The 17,355-nt window shown below is 44.5% G+C and overlaps 1 protein-coding gene across 1 annotated transcript in view; it reads right to left on the bottom strand.

The window, feature by feature from the left end:
- Positions 1-17,355, bottom strand: part of ZXDC (ZXD family zinc finger C) — a 40,905-nt gene that overhangs the window by 10,014 nt on the left and 13,536 nt on the right. Inside the window, 2 exon segments of the mRNA XM_014779591.2 lie at positions 15,714-15,798; positions 16,444-16,506. Coding sequence (XP_014635077.2) covers positions 15,714-15,798; positions 16,444-16,506 — 148 coding nt within the window.

Raw genomic sequence — 17,355 nt, forward strand, 5'->3', positions numbered from 1 at the left:
CCATGGCATTAAATGCAACAGGGCCAATTTAATTAATAATCAATCACACGAAAAGTAAAAAGCTCCTTTCCCACAGTGGAAATCCACAAACCTGTATATGGCAAGGTACTCTTCATACCAAACTGAATTTTGCTTCAATATTCTCTGCATTTATCCAAAATGCTGATTTGATTTTTGTTATAGAATTTTAAGCAGTGGAGACAGGAGAGAAGTGTAAATCCAATCAGCAAGTAAGCTTCTGGTAAGTAGACTTAAGCAGATAATTCCCATCTGGGCATTAAATAGCCAAGTGAGCAAGACTATGCAGCCACAGGGCCCTGCGCTCCCACGGACTCCTCCCTGAACTGCGGCACAGCACTCCCTTACCTCATGAAGCCGTGCTGAGAATTAAGTGACACCCACAGCAGAGCTGGCGCAGACCAAGTGCCCCCCACACACTGGCACTTCGCTGTGAAGACCTCTCGAAGATGCCCCTATGCTGACAGCTACAGAGTTCAGTGCCAACCTCCGACCTCTCATCCTCACCCAGGAGGGATCTGCACTGAGGAGGGCTCAGGCCTCAAGGACACTGCGTGGGCCCACTGTCCTCCACACCGCTGGCTCAGGTGCCCCACTTTCCCCCACCTGTGCACAGGGGGTGGTGATAACTTTGGAGTCATGTGGTCTTTCTCTACCAGCGTTCTTCCTCTGAACCACAGAACACAGCAAATGAAATGAGGGACTATTGTCCCAAAAATGGGAGATGTGATTCATTACGCATCAAGGACAGTGGAGGGCACTGGGACTTAATTCTCTCAGTTCCTGACGGGTCTAGTCTTACATAGCTATTAGGGAGACGTACTATAAAAATATATTTATTATTTATCCAAAGCACATGAAATCAACAATTCAAAGAGATTTATGTACCCCTATGTTCATCGCAGTATCATTCAAAATAGCCAAGACTTGGAAGCAACGCAAGTGCCCATGAAGAGATCAATGGATAAAGAAGATGTGGTATAGATACACAATGGAATACTACTCAGCCATAAAAAAGAGAAAATTGCGCCACTTGCAACAACACGGATGGACCTTGAGGGTATTATGCTAAGTGAAATACGCCAGACAGAGAAAGACAAACACCGTATGATTTCACTCATATGTGGAAGATAAACAAACACATGGATAAGGAAAACAGATGAGTGGTTACCAGAGAGGGAGGAGGTGGGGGGAAGGCGAAAGGGGTAAAGGGGCACGTATGTACGGTGACAGATAAAAACTAAACTATCGGTGGTGAACAGATGCAGTCTATACAGAAACTGATATATAACAATGTACCCTGAAATTTACACAATGTTATAAGCCAATACAATCTCAATAAAATAATTTAAAATATATATATATTTATTCACAAGGAAAAATATTCATGTTAATAGCAAAAATCAGATGAAAATATATGTATCATTTCTTTTAAAAAGTAGCATATGTAGTTTGCACACACAGGAAAATGTTTAACATCAGAACGTGAGAAGCGGTTTTCTCTGGGTGAAGGAGCTGCAGGGGAAAGTGCATTAAAAACCCACCCTTACTTTTTCCAAAGAGTAAACCAACATTACTGGAACCGTTTCCTGCACGCTCATCCCTTGCTGAACGATTCCCGTCGGTCCCGTGTCCCGCCGACCAGCTCTCCTCTAGGGCACTGCTGGGCTCTCACCAGCAACACTCCCCAGCGGGCCTAGACCCCAGCACAGCACTCGCCCACCCCACGATGTCTCTTTTTCGAAGCCTGCATGGAGATTCTCACTAAGTTATTCTTCCAGGTAAACTTATAACTGACAGGCGTTTTTTTCTTTTAAGTTACTTTGGGATTTTAAAGGAACTGCGTAAAAGATGTAAATTAACAATAAAAATTGAGTGTTTCCATCCAAGTACATGATAGGCCTCAAAGAGGATCTTACCCAGGCCCCACATATTTGTCACTAGTGATTCGAGATACTTGATTACTTTTATTGCCATTATGAGTGAAATCTATTTTTCAGTATTTTTTCCTTATTATTCTAATAGAAAAGCTACTAATTTGATATATGCAAATATTTATTGTGCAATTAGCTACCTATTTATCCCTCATATTTTCAATTAGAGTCAATTCCCTTAGGCTTTCTAGGCCTGATAATCATCACCGATAAGCAGTCATCTCCTCTTCCTATCTGATCACCTATTTTTCTCTAAACCTTCCATGAAAGTGTCCAACATGACTGCATTGTTAGTTTAGTTGTCTTTTATCCGGCCCGTACTGGGAACGTCTCTCCCTACAGAAAATGAAGGTGACTGTTAGTCTGACTTGCTATTATTAGGGAAATCTTTTTGGTTCCTAGTTGATTAAGATTTATGATTTTTAAAAATCAGCAATGATGAATATTTTTTGTGTGTGTGTGAGGAGATCAGCTCTGTGCTAACATCTGCCAATCCTTCTCTTTTTTTGCTGAGGAAGACTGGCCCTGGGCTAACATCCATGCCCATCTTCCTCCACTTTATATGGGACGCCGCCACAGCATGGCCTGACAAGTGGTGCGTCGGTGCGCGCCCGAGATCTGAACCAGCGAATCCCGGGCCGCTGGAGTGGAGCGCGTGCACTTAACCACCTGCGCCACCAGGCCGGCCCCAGCAATGATGAATTTTATCAACTGCCTTGTTTGGCATCAGTGAAGATAATATGGTTCTCCTCTGGTCTTTGATGTGGCAAATCACGCTGACAGATGCCTAACCCCGACCCTCTCAAAACCCTAGACAAGCCCTCACCAGCTGGAGTTCACGTGCTAGTATTTCACCTGAGATTTCCATGTCCACTTCACTTGCTGACGGTGAGATAGTTTTCTTGCGTGTGTGCTGACAGGCCCAGTGGAGCCTCTGGAGCAAGTCTGCCCTGGGTTCAGCTCCTGGTCCAGTCACCCACTGGCTACATAGCCCCATCAAGTTCACCTCTCTGTGCCTCAGGTTCCTACTCCAGAAAATGGGATATCAATCTACACGTCATCAGGTTGCTGTGAGGACTCCAGAAGCCAAGAGATGAAGAAGCTCAGAACAACGCCAGGACGCAGGAGCCTCCGTTAGCTGTTGTGCTTTTGTCAGGGTTAGCACTGGGTGTGCTGACTGAACGCTCTTATCTGAAACTTGTGCAGTGATCAGTGATCTGTTCGTGCCTTATGGTTCTTTCACCAAATACTGACTACATCTTCCCTACGCTAGATACTGTGCTATGATGGTGATCCTCACCACAGGGCTCACGACTGCTGGCTGTGTTCTAAGTCCAGGGACCTACAGACAAATCTACAATCCATATGCAAGGAGGGAGTACAGGGTACACTGAGAACACCAAGAGGCCCCGAGCGAGGTCTGGGGATACAGAAGTGGCCACAACGCAGTCACTGCCCTTGAGAGCTGTCGACAGTTGGGGGATCAGTTAGGGTCCCACTGGGACCTCAGAAACATTCTAGGAATTGCACCCAGAGGGACTCCAGGCAGACCAAGGAGCAAACACCCTGGTCAGCACAGCAGGAAGGCACCACCATGCCAGATTCCAGAAGAGGGACAGCGCACAGGAGCCAGAACTACATCACGGGCTGCCCAGCAAGAACTGGGACAACAGCACAGACACAGCCATCGTCAAACTCCTACCAAGGGAGAGTGCAGGCGAGGTCCTGGTTCCCTCTTCCTCCCTCTGCCTAATCTCCTACCAATGTTCCCACTGGCCAACCCTGGCTGGGAGCCTGAGAAGCACGGTCTTCAGGGACATGACAGTCAAACTGGCACAGCTGGGAGGGGCGCAAATCTGACAATCCGCATGGAAAGGCTTAACAGGAGCTCCCAAAGCAACAGAGAAACGGGGGCAGGTGCGGGATAGAGGACATCCCCGGCACTCTTCAGAGCTCAGGACCACCAGAGCACGTGCTGGCCAGAGGACAGCAGGCCTGGGCTGGGCTCCAAGGCTCAGCAAGCTCCGGTCTACACAGAGGGGACTCTGTCCTGAGGCACAGTTCTTACTTTTGTCAACTGAGCTCCAAGGGCCAGGGCCCTGAAACCACATACACACAAAGCTCTGCCATTATTTTCCTTATTTTGCTCCAACAAAATGTTGAATGAATGTACAGAAGTAGATGCTGTGATGAGCAAAACATACATTTAATTAAACCTGTCACTGGGTCTTTTAGTCAGCCATGGGCTAAGCGTCTGGCAGGAGTCCTTTCATGTAATCCTCACAGCCAGCTCAATGGGCAGGTGCCATACTACACCCCTCTTACAGGAGAGGTCCGACGTTTGCCCAAGGCCACTGCAACTCGAGGAGCAGACTTCAGGCCCGTTCTTGACCCTGGACTTGGTGTCTGAATCCCGAGACTCTGCATCTCAGCACTGTCACCACAAGTCGCTTCATGAGACCAGCATGGACAGCACAGCTTTCCTTTGTGTGGCACAGCCAATCATATTTTTTATGTTAAACAGAGGCCTCCTCCTCACAAGGGTTAGAGGGACCTCACCTGCCTTAGAGGGACTTTCAGCCAGGCTGCCGGAGTCAGACTTCCAAGCTCAGTCACCCAACAGCGAGGGGGGAAGACCGGAAGGGAACACAGAACGAGCTGGACCTGCAGGGAGAACAGGTGTCTGCCAAGGAGACAGAAAGGGAGCCGGGACACACACTCCAGCAGGGAACAGCACAAGAAACCACAGGAAGGCATCAAGTTAACAGAAACAAGAGTGACCCTTGACAGTAGAGGACAGGCCTGCATAACCGGGCCTGAGAGAATCCCTGTCACCCACTCACAGTCCAGGTACAGGACACCTCAACTCACAGCCCACTCACAGATGGGCACTCAGTTCTCCACCACCACGGCAAGAAGTTGGCTGCCACCACGCACTTTTACCCTGCTTTGGGAGATCTCTGGCTACGCCAGCCCTCAACCACAGATCTAGTCCAGGGACCAAAATGAACCTCGTGCTGACGGAGCCATGACGAGAGACAAACGTGGCCTTGCCCACAAGTGTACCGCAGAGAGGTCCACTCTCCCACCAGCTGTTCAAGGCAGGACGCTGTGCTTACCCAAACCCTAACCTACCTGAGGGTTCTGCCCTCGGGAGGTGAAGGGTAGCGCTGCTGCAGCAACATCACCCCACATCTACAGCCAAGACCAGACCAGACCAGACCAGACCAGACCAGACCAGACCAGACGGCCCACGTCAGCGCGTCTGCCATCCGCTTTCCTCCCCATCACAGGCCACATCTGCCCCCAGTGTGCCTAAATGGGGCCCACGCGGTGTGAAAAAGCCCCCTGAGCGATTCTGACACCCATTTTCCTGTACAACCCCAGGGCAGGGTTTCTCCAGCTGCAGTCTAGACTCCCCACCCAAACCCACCCAGGGGCTTCACGACACTCAAGTTCACAAACCACTGCTTTTAGGTCTGATGTTCTTAGACAGAAACTCTGTGAATGTTACTAGAACTCTCTTCTGGCAACTGCTACAACTCCTGGTTAACTGACAGCCTCCACAAGGGCCTTCCTCCTACCCTCCTTCAGTGTGGCCCCTTCTGCTCTCTCCATGGCAGCAACAGGAAGAAATGGGAAGAATCTTGTGACTCAGACACCCAAAGATTTTTGTTTTAATGTAGAAAAAAAATTAGAAAAATTAGATCATTGACTTAAATTCAGGGCTTAATTCAGCCCAATCATTCCTTCAAACATTCCAGTGGTGTGCAGACTGAACCAGCGGCACCAAGCACAGTCGTCTCCCCTCGCCCTCCGCCCACATGTCCACCTCCCAGTGCTGGACAATCTGGCTGTGCTGGGGTCACAGGGGCCCCTGCCCCATACTGCCAGGCCCTTGCCTGTTCCCTCCTGCTCGCGTCCCCCCTTCTGGGAAGGGAAACTGATTCTAGACCACATGTCTCAGCATACAGGTGAGAGACCTGAGGAGCCCTCCCAAGTGCCACAGGGTCAACTCAAGAAACCTCCTCCAGGTGCTCCATCCCAGGCGGAATAACCAAAAATCCATAATCCTAACACTCAGAAAAGACCATTATCCATGCATTGATGTACACTCTACCATTTTTGTTTCTATGTAAATTCACACACAGATGTGTCTATCAACACACCCGGCTTTTCTTACAAACACGAACCTACCAAAAATATGCACAGAGTATGCAGCTTTATTGGTGGACTTTTGAGTTACAAATATTTAAGAATATATCTTTCCGCACTGAGCAGCAGCTGGCACACGGTAACTTCTCACAGATCTCTGGATATTTCCTTGAGATAAATTCTAAAAATGTTATTGCAAGACTGAACATTACGCCTATTTTTTGGCTCTTGAAAACAGTACCAAGTGACCCTCCAGAAACGTCACACTGCATCCCCAGTGAGGCTGTCCCCAGCAAAGCCCGAGCACGCACTCTCCGTGCACCTGTGCCCGCTCCGCGTCTCCTTGCCTCTGAGGCCCAAGTGCACTCTGCTGCCCGGACCGTGGAGGAGGCCCTTCCTCGTGCTGGTCAGCCGCCTTCTGCAGTGCTTGCTCACGTCCTGTACCCGATTCTCCTCAGGGACATTCATCTTGCTATCATTTCACACTGTTTCTGCTCATTTAGAAACTTCTCAACGTGAAGCGATCTTCAAGGCCCGTGCCTGTGCTCCCCTCTGGGCATCCACCTCCCCTGAGCGGTGAGCCAGCTGGGCAGAGGAGCCTCAGCCGGCCAGCTGTAGAAGGGCTTTGTCTTAGGGTCACTGTGAGGACCGAACAGGAGCTAACAGATTAAGTGTTGGCTATGATTACAGGTTTCCACGCTTTTAAAAAACCTTAAACCTCTCATCTTCATTCTTTATCCTGCATGGAATTTTAATATTTTTTCCCCAAAAGCCATCGCTCATTTGCCAATACTTGGAAGAGCTACCTTTACACAAACACAAAGGCGCGTGGTCTTAGGTCTGCTTCTCGGTGTGCGTCACTCTGGTGTCCTGGCCTGCCTATGGGGCACCGGCACCACCACCATTTTAATTGTTGTAGCCTGTGAGACGGTGCAAATCCTCTATGCTAGTTTTTGTTTCCTGAGGAATCCTTGCCCACAGGTTCTTACACAAGTGCTCTGAAATCCCTGGAATTTTAAATGGAATGACTAACATTCTGTGGGAAGAGTTCACCTGCCTGCAATAATGACTTTTCTCACACCCCACAGCCGTCAGCAAATCTTGTGGGCTCTATCTTCAAGACAGGCCCAGGACTGATCTACTCTCCCCACTGCTCAGCCACTCTGGTCTCTCACCAGAGGACCGTGAGAAACCCCTACCTGCTCTCCTTGCCCCTTATGGTTTATTTTCAAAGAGCAGCTGGAATGATCCTTTAAAAAAATGTCACTTTTCTAATTATGCCTCTGATATTTTCCCCTCTGACTCTGCATGAAAGTCCAAGTTCTGAGGACGACCTTGAGGCCCTCAACAGCATGGCCTCCCACCAGTTCTCTCAGCGCTCACCCAAAAACGCTCCCCTGAGCTTCTCACTCTGGCAACAAAGGCCTTTCTGCTGACAGCACCCTCCACCCTCAGAAGCTCACAAGGACTGTCCCTTCGCCCAGATCTGTCCACGCAGCTCCCTGGCTCCCTTCCTCACCCCCGGCCAGTGTCGCCTTCTCTGTGAGGCCTCTGTCTACCCATTTAAGAGCACAAACCACCACAGACCCTTTTCCTTGTAGTGTTCACAGTTACCATTTGATTCCGTTTTCCTTGTTTATCAAATGCCCCCGCCCACCCCCGGAGGAATGTCAGCAGTGGTGTCCATGCTCTTCACTGCTATGCCCCTGCTGGCACGGCCCTCTATCAAAGGGAAGGAGTCACCCCATGTGGGAGCATTCTCTCGAGCTCTGTCTCTTAGTCACGTTTGGTCATCTCCTCCATTTAGTTCTGCCCACCTGTGAAATTTCCTCCTGGGTATTGTACAATTTTTGTTGCTATTGTGCATGAGGTTATTGTCTCCCATTGTATTTCCTAACTTGCTACTGCTGCCACACAGCATACTCCTGATGGTATACATTTATTTTATAACTGGCCACTTAAATATATGTTCTATGTTCTACTCATTTTTCAGTTGATTCCTTCAGGGTTTCCAATAAACATTCAAATCATCTCTAAGTTATCATCTGTCTCCTCCCTATAGTTCTATCTTATTTCTTTTTTGGAGTTTAATTTCAACGTTAAGAACCTCCAGAACAACCTTAAATACTAATAACGGTAATGAAGTAACTCTTGCGTATGTATGAACGCCTTTGGTAACTCACCACTAAGTATGATGCTGGCTCTGGGTCTGGACTACAAATTCTTTGTTACATTCCTATTTCCGTCAGTAATGGAGATCAATTTTTAAAATACAGAATCCATTGAGAAAACAAAGTTCTCCACTGCCCTATTATTGTGATAAACTGAGTAACAGACTTGCTAACATTAAATCATTCACAGGCTACCTGATTAAACCCCATTTGGTCAGAATATTAAATATACTGCCAGATCCTAAGTGTGTTTTATTGATAACATTCCCATCTGTTTTCATAAGCCATCAATCCATAGCTCTCCTTTTGGGGGTATCCTCATCAGGCTTTGGTATGCAGCTCATAGGAAGGTTCCCATTTTCCACCAAGCTCTGGAACAGTGTCCACCACACACATTCCATGGAGGAGTGGAATCTGTCTGTGTAACCACAGGACAGGCTTGAGCCTCGGAAATACTAACTTTACCCTCGGTTCTTGAACTGTTTATACTCTTATTTATGAATAAGGGTGATTTGTTTTCCTGGAAAATTATGCATTTTGTTGCAAGTACTCCAATTTATTACCATATAGTTAATACTTTCCACTCAATCTGTGGAATTCACTTATGCTTTCTCTTTTTTGTTGGTAAAATTGCTCAGACTCAGGTAGAAACAGGCAAACTAAGGGCTATATCCACTTACAAATATTCCGTTTGGCCCACACAGCATGTTTTTTTAAATCTGAACAGGCTGTCACACACAAGCATCAAAATCCGGATTTCTGACTCTTCTTAGGTTTGTTCTTTTTCTATCTTGAAATAACAGCTTCCTTCTTATTTAATAAAGGCATTTGCAACACAGACTTGCACCCGGGTAGCTTTGCCCCCATCTCCTACCTTCCATACACAACAACAATCAGCTGACACTCTGAGTGCTTTAAAGCACTTCCCTGTATCATCTCATCTATTCCCCACAAGATGCCTAAGTAGGTGCTTTTATTACCATTTTACAAAGGAGAAAACCGGAGCACAGAGAAGCTGCCTGCTCAAGAGCTCAAACTTATAACCACACAGCTTTTCATTTTTCTATAAGTATTTGTAATCAGCCTTTATTGTTTCTTCTACCCAAGAGTTTAGTAGGTTTTCTTTTGTTTTCCAAGTAATTTTATGTTCTATTTTACCACATTATGGTCAAAAACAGGTACTGCCAAGTTATTTTGTTTTTCCTAAAGACTGTTAGGTTTTCCTGACGGCCTAACTGATTCAGTTTAATATCTAAATATTCCATCATCATGGAGGAGGATCTATTAAGTTAACTATTAATCCCACTATAGCATCTTTCGTATCTATTTCCTCTGCTTGATCTGCAAAATAATGAGTTAAATTAATCACTTCCAACATTGCTAGGTTTTTATTTATTCGATTCTCCTCTATTTCCATCAGTTTTTCCCTTAGATTGTTTAATATTATAAGTTCTCATATAAATATTCATATAGATGGTCACAAGTATTACAGTTCTGCTATTGATTATATGTGAACAGCAGCTAACAACAGGGAAAATCTTCTCTGTCCCAACTGTCTCTCTCTGAATTTTATACTTCTGATATCAGTATCAATCTCTGCTTTGTGATGTTTGTTTTGTGTTTTGTTTTACCTTGTCTTAATTTTAACCATCCTAAATATTCCCTCCAGGATGTGCCTCTTCTAGACAACATGTAGTTGGGATTTTGCTTTTTGACTCATTCAAAAAAGAGTCAGGGAGTCGCACATATTTCCATGTTTACCGTCACAGAGACACGTGGTTTGGCACTTACTGTCTCTTCTGGTGAGCGCTGTACTTACTTTGCTTTCCCTGCCCTTAGAGAGCAAAAAAGAACACATCCATCCATAGTTCTGCAGTTGGTTAAATTTATTGTTTTTAAAGCTTATTCTGCTATCAACTTCAAGAATAAGTTTCTCTTTACGTTTCATGTTGAGAAAATATTCTTGGTTTACTCTGAGGGGAGAACCTCAATACTCAAGATAAAGAAAACAGCACAATTTTATTTTCTACACTCAGTAGCAACCCAATGGGAACAGTCTTGGATTTTAGACCCTATATCTTATTTTTTAAATGATTCAGATTGCACATTTTCTAAGAATCGACATGTGCACTTTAAAGGCACTTAACTACATTGACAACAATGAGGTCTTGACTGTGTCATTTAAACAAATGACTTAATTCTACCAACAGTCCTGTGACCCTGCAACTTCTCTGTTCTTTGACTTATTACACCACAATCCCAAAACCCACATTTTTCCCCCTAAGTTTAGTGCCAAAAATAATTTAGCAGTAAACACCTGACCTGAACTCATGTGAAGCTATTTATAATCTCAGTTGATCCCACTCACGGGAATATATTTCACTGAAAAATGCCGATGCAATAACTGGGTGTGTTAAGAAATAAAGAACATATGTACCACATCAGCATTCTAAAATGTGAAATATTCTGAATTCAAAACACAGCTAGCGTGGGTTAATATGCATAAATATATTTCCTAGCACTGTCCACTGAAGCGAGCCTAGACGCAATGACACCCTGATAGCAATGAGCAACAAGCACACTGAGCACCCAGACCGTGGTTCCTAACACCATTCTCCCATAAAAGGAACAGGGCTCCTTGGAGAAGTGGTTGATTCCAGGGCTGCGGCAGGGATAATACGAGATGAGCCTGGTGGTGCCAGAAAGCAATGACGTGTCCTCCCAAAAAACCAGATGAGGCATGTTGAAAGGGCACAAGAACCCAACCAAAAGAGCTCCCAGTGGCCAAAGCTGGAACAATTTGAGCAGCAAAATAAATACTGATAATATTGATTATAATTCAATATTGATCATAATAACCTAAAGGATAAATAAGTATCTTTGAGTCCACACTGCTATAACGGAATGAATAAATAAATGAGAAAAGTGACAGCTCTTCCTCACAGAGGAATTCTAATTAATAATGTACAATAATGGGGGAAACAGAAAATCACCATTAGACCACCACAGTAATACCAAAGGCAAATCCACCCTTTAGTGCTGAATTAGTGGGAGGTTTGAGGAGAAACAGGATGTTTGCACAATGTGTGGGAATGGATTAACTGTGCCCAAGGAGAGGTCTGGCCTTTGCCCCCAGCTCCTGGGAAGGAATCTCAAGGTCCTTGGGACGTCCTGCCTGGTAGGGGTGTCTCTGTTTACCTGGGGCCCTGGGTCACTCCAGAGAGTCTAACAATGTGACTTAGGTGGAGGCTTTGAGTCAGTGTCAGCTCAACCTGTGGAGGGGCTGGAGACTAAGCCAGCCACATGGAGAGGGTGCCATGTCTTTGCGATCAAGCCCTAATCAATGTCTGGACAGCAAGGCTTGGTTGGGTGAGCTCCCCTGATTGCCAATACTCTGTGTATGTCGTCACATGGTGGGAGAAGTTAGCACTGTCCACAACTCCAGGGAGAAGCCAACTGGACACTTCACACTAGGAACTCTCCTGGAGCCTGTCCTATGCCCCTCTTCCCTTGGCTGACTTTATTCTGTATTTTTTCACTGCAATAATCCATGACCGTAGTTTTGAGCCCTTCTAGAGAATTAGAGAACTTTAAGAGTGGTCTTGGAGACACTCGAACTTGCAGTTGGTGTCACAAGTAGGGGTCATCTTGTAGAACCCTGAGATTTGCACACCATCTCAGGGTATCCACCTCAAAATAAATACTAATTACAAAGGGAAAAATAGTAACGTCACAATGGAGAAACCTGGCAGACAACACCTTAACCCAGTGATCAAGGTTAGCATCACCTGTAATGTGTGGATTGCATAAGAGGCAATGAGAAGGGCACCTCACTCTGGCTCCAAAAGTCCATAACCTCAGTCTAATCAAGAGAAAGCAACAGACAGACCCAAAGGGAGGAACACTCCAGATTCATGGACCGGCACTCTTGAAAAGCATCATGGAAGGGTTGAGGGGCCGACACAGACTGCAGAAGACTAAAGAGTGGTGATAACCAAATGCAACCTGGTATCCTGGAACAGATAAGGGACACTAGTGGGAAACCAGTCCAATCCCAATAAACTCTGCAGACCAGGACTGTGAAGAGGACTGTGGCCTGGATCCCTTTTTAGCTTTGGTAAATGCACCATGACTGCGGGAGATGTTAACATGAGGGGAGGCTGGGTGAAGGGCACCACAACTGGAGGTCACAAACAGGTGACAATATGCATAGAGTGCTGCCTACTACGGAAGCAATTTTTTCTGCAAGTCTAAAATTCTAGCAAAATAAAATGTCAGGTAGATAAACTCTGCTGGCCCCAAGGGTTTTGGAAAAGGGATTATGGGCCTTATTTATATTCCTCTATCTCTTGGCTGGTTACAATACTTCAAGATGGCTTTTTGAGGAGATGTGGGGGGCGAAACGTAAGCCTTTGCACTTACAAGAAAATTCTTCCACTGCCTTCACATAATGAAAGCTGGATACTTGGCAGGTTCTAGATTTCTGTTTCCCTTAAAAGTCTATAAAATATTTAAATCAATATCTGTATAAAAATACTCTGACCACCATTGGAGAATGCTAAGAAACCAGTTTACTATTTTGAAAACTGATAAAGAGAAAGATTCAGACATTTACCCTGACTTTTCTGTATGGACTGTACCTCAGGGTAAAGAGTGGATGAGAAGCTGCTCTTTACATAAGTACAGTAGTCCCCCTTATCCAGTTTCAGTTACCTGTGGTCAACCTCGTTCTGAATATATTAAATGGAAAATTCCAGAAATAAACAATTCATAAGTTTTAAATTGCCCGCTGTTCTGAGTAGCGTGATGAAATCTCACGCTGTCTCGTCCGGGACATGAATCATCCCTCTGTCCAGCGTATGCACACTGTATAACGCTACCTGGCCGTTAGTGACTTGGTAGCCATCTCAGTTATCAGATCAACTATCGAAGTATCACAGTGCTTGTGTTCAAGTCACCCTTATTTTACTTAAAAATGCCCCCAAGCGCAGGAGTAGTGATGCTGGCACTTCAGATATGCCAAAGAGAAGCCGTAAAGTTCTTCCTTTAAGTGAAAAGGTGAAAGTTCTTGACTTCATAAGGAAAGAAAATAAATTGTATGCTGAAGTTGCAAAGATCTATGGTAAGAATGAATCTTCTTTCCGTGAAATTGTGAAGAAGGAAAAAGAAATTCGTGCTAGTTTTGCAGTTGCACCTCAAACTGCAAAAGTTACAGCCACAGTGCGTGGTAAGTGCTTAGTTAAGATGGAAAAGGCATTAAATTTGTGGGTGGAAGACATGAACAGAAAATGTGTCCCAAATGATGGCAAGATGCTCCGCCAGAAAGCTTGGAGCCTATACGAAGACTTTAGCAAGGGATCCCCTAAAATGAGTGACACCAAGGCATTTACTGCAAGTAAGGGATGGTTATACAGATTCAGGAATAGGTTTGGACTGAAAGAGAAAAAGACCACACTCACATAACTTCTGTTACATATATTGTTATAATCGTTCTATTTTATTATTATTGTTGTTAATTTCTTACTAGGCCTAATTTATAAATTAAACTTTATCATAGGTATGTATGTATAGAAAAAACATAGTAAATATAGGGTTCGGTAGTATCTGCAGTTTCAGGCATCCAGTGGGGGTCTTGGAATGTATCCCCCTCAGACAAGGCGGGACTACTGTATCCTAGCTAGTAATGAAAAAGGAATGACAGAATATCATCTTTCTGCAACCCCTAAGGAATTACTAGATCCAGTCACTGGTTATCAATGGCTGCTAACAACACAGGACAGACTGACCACCAGACATCAGAGAGTCCCATCACCTGCAAAGCTGCTTTGCTAAACCCCCCACCTGCCCCCACAGAATCAAATTTCCATCAGATCAAGCCTCTAGGTGTAATTACTAATTTATAGGAAACACAGAAGACAGAGGAACCTATTAAACTACACCACAGTGATGCAATCAGCAAAATCCAGACTGCTGACTCGACAGGACAAACCACCAGATTCTTCAACAAAGACAGGGGAGAGAGACGGAAGGAGGAACCCACAGATGTAAAAGAGACCTAAGAAACGCATCAACCAATAGTAATATGTGACCCTTACTTGGATTCTGATTCGAACAGTTATAAAGACATTTATGGCATGGAGACAAGTGAAAACTTGAACACTTGCTAGATACTCATATTCAGGAAATATTGTTAATTTTTAAAGAAGTGATAATAGTAAGTGGCTATGTTTTTTAAGTGTCATTTTTTTTAAAGATAATGTTGAAAAATTTATAAAAACAATAATAAAATAAAACTACCTCTATAGGTGCTACCTGAAGCAATGCAATGGATATAACACGTATTATATACCTAAATATTCGCATATTCTTTTTCCTTCAGGCTGGAGATTATCAGGCTAAATAAACGCATCTAGTTTCCTTCGCTAACTTTGCCTAATACGTGCTGAATTCTTTCATTCTATAAACTGCCAGCATCACCACCACCAACACCCTTTCTTTTATTAGCTCTGCAAGTTCCATTTGGGCCCTTCGTGAGCTGTGGAGGTGACCCTTCCTCAGTCACAGTGAACACCAACATGCACAACATTTATCATAGGGCAGGATTTGCTTTAAGAAAATTGATTAACAGAAAACAGACTTCTTATTATACTAAATAAAAAGCCATGATATTTGTAAGAACAGAAACATATAAAATTGTATTACTAATCCTACATACCCCTTGATATTTTTAAAATAAATTTTAGATAAATATAAAAGAGAAATGAAACATTCAAAATAACAATAAAAGAATTGACTGTTACCTTTACAAAAGGATTTACCGAAGTTTCCTTTAAGCACTGTGCCCACTATTCCATTTTCAGGACAGACGGACAGATGTATGAGGAGACAAACCAGCAGGTCTGGTCTGGCCCACTCAGTGTTAAAAATTCAAAAAAGTTGCTGACATTTTAAAATTAGAAGATTTCAACATAACTCGGATCTGGGTATCCATAATGACACATGCCACCAGGGGCTGGCTCCATGTAATGCTGGGGACAGTGGTAGCCGTGTCCCCAAGGTCTTCCCAATGCCAAAGTCAGGGGCCAGCAGCCATTTAGGACCAGGTTCCCACCTCCGCTCATCTGACACCTGGCATTTGTTCTTTACCTTAGCAGCCTGCCAGGTAACAGACACTGGTGTTTGCAACCACTAACTTGCACGCAGCTTTTTTAAGTAAGACAGACATATTCACACTGATGTGGGGAACTTTGCTAGTGATTTTTTTCTTAAGTTTACATAAAACCAAGGAGTTGATAAAAGGGCGTTCTTAGCATAAAAGGAACACACAGCACACAGAAAGAAACACTACTGTTCTGTGTGTTTCTTCTGCCCTGAAGTAACCTAAGGTGACTGGCAGCTCCCTCGCTCCCCAGCACTGCGGCACACACAGCCTCACCTGCGTTGCTCCCAGTTCCTTTCTGCTTTTTGTTCTTGGCTAGTTGAATGGCTCGGGAATCAGTTCTTGCTGAGCCCCCACTTTCCTGAGACCAAAGAAAAGGGTGTCAGTAACGCGATGCAAACAGCAAAGGAAGGGTAGCAAGGGAGCTAGTGACACGTACTAAGGCTGCTTCCTGAACAGGCAGAGTCCAGTACTCTGAGATCTCCAGAAAAGGCTCACAGAGAATCAAATGCTACATTCAATCACAGTGACAGCTAAATGAAATCAGAGTTGGAACAATATACATAATTTTATTATCCAGAGAAGCAAAGTTTATTCCTCCAAAGTCTAAAACATATTAAAATATTTTACACAGAAACTGTTATAAAATGAATTACATACTTCTCTGCTGTCTGAAACAAATAACCAGCCTTCCTCCAGTAATTCAGGACTAATTTACTGCAGCACTTCCCACATTTTTCAGAACATGCCACACAACCCTTATAAGGCAGAGCCGGGGAGGTCCTACCTCACACACCCACTGCAGAGGCTGCTCTGGCGGCAGGGGTGCGACTCAAAGTCTCATACACCAAGACAATAATTATGTTCCTGAATTCAGGAAGTTTACTGAGGGTGCCAAAGAGTATTCAAACAGGACTTCAACTGTTGTCAATTTGTGAATGTTTTATAAGAAAAGTTTAATACTCATCACTACAAAAAGAACAGCCCTCCACAGCTCGTGGCATACCTGTAACCCATTCACCACACACCATCTGTGCTCAGAGAATCGAGGCAGCCCAACGTCACACAGCTATCGAGAAAACGAACAAGGGGTCAGCATCAAGGTCATGGCATCATGGCAGCTCCTCCTGCCTCCACCCCCGTTACGGCTCCGGAGAGGCGGTGGCACCAGAGAACTACAGTTTCCCAAGGCACCAAGGCCCTGCACACAGGCACTGCCTCCCCACTTATCTCTGAGCCTCGGCCACCTCCCCTCCCGGCCCAGCCACCTGCCCACTCAGCAACCTCTGCAGCAGCCTAAGCAAAGGTTAGCAAGGGGAGCTATGCCGCCACCAAGCAAGATGCCGGAAGAGATGCACCAGAGACCTCGCTTCTCTCAGACTGAGAGAAATGAAAGCTGGCTCTATGGTAAATGGGTTACCACTTCCCTCACAACTGATTCTAATTCAAAGGATTTCACGTTTTAAAAAAAATTGTGGTAAAATAAGATTTAACATTTTGAACATCACCATCAAATTGAACCTGTACCACAGAGAAAAAACCTATTTGATCATTCCCATCTGAGACAGAGGAAAAAGTCAGACTCTTTCCTAAGACTCTTCAATTAAATTATTTTAAATTAAATTATATTAAATGTATAACTGGCATAAATATCATTAAAGTATACTAACTGTCAGCCTCAAAATTGGAGAAGTATTCTTATAACCCTCCAGAAACAAAGGCTCACAAACCACTCCCTTTTTTCTCCTTAATTCTAATTTAAAAAAAATTTGTGTGTGTGGTTTTAAAGTTTCCATTAAACCTTTAAAGACAGTTGCTGTCACGATTCCTGTTCCTCTGGTCATTAGTAAGTTTAAGGACTTGTTATTATGTGAAAAACACAAAGGCAGAACATTTCAACAGTATGAAATACCCCAAT

Source organism: Ceratotherium simum, chromosome 5, assembly GCF_057802395.1.
Source record: "Ceratotherium simum simum isolate JZ-2026a chromosome 5, ASM5780239v1, whole genome shotgun sequence".
Taxonomy (NCBI): Eukaryota; Metazoa; Chordata; class Mammalia; order Perissodactyla; family Rhinocerotidae; genus Ceratotherium; species Ceratotherium simum.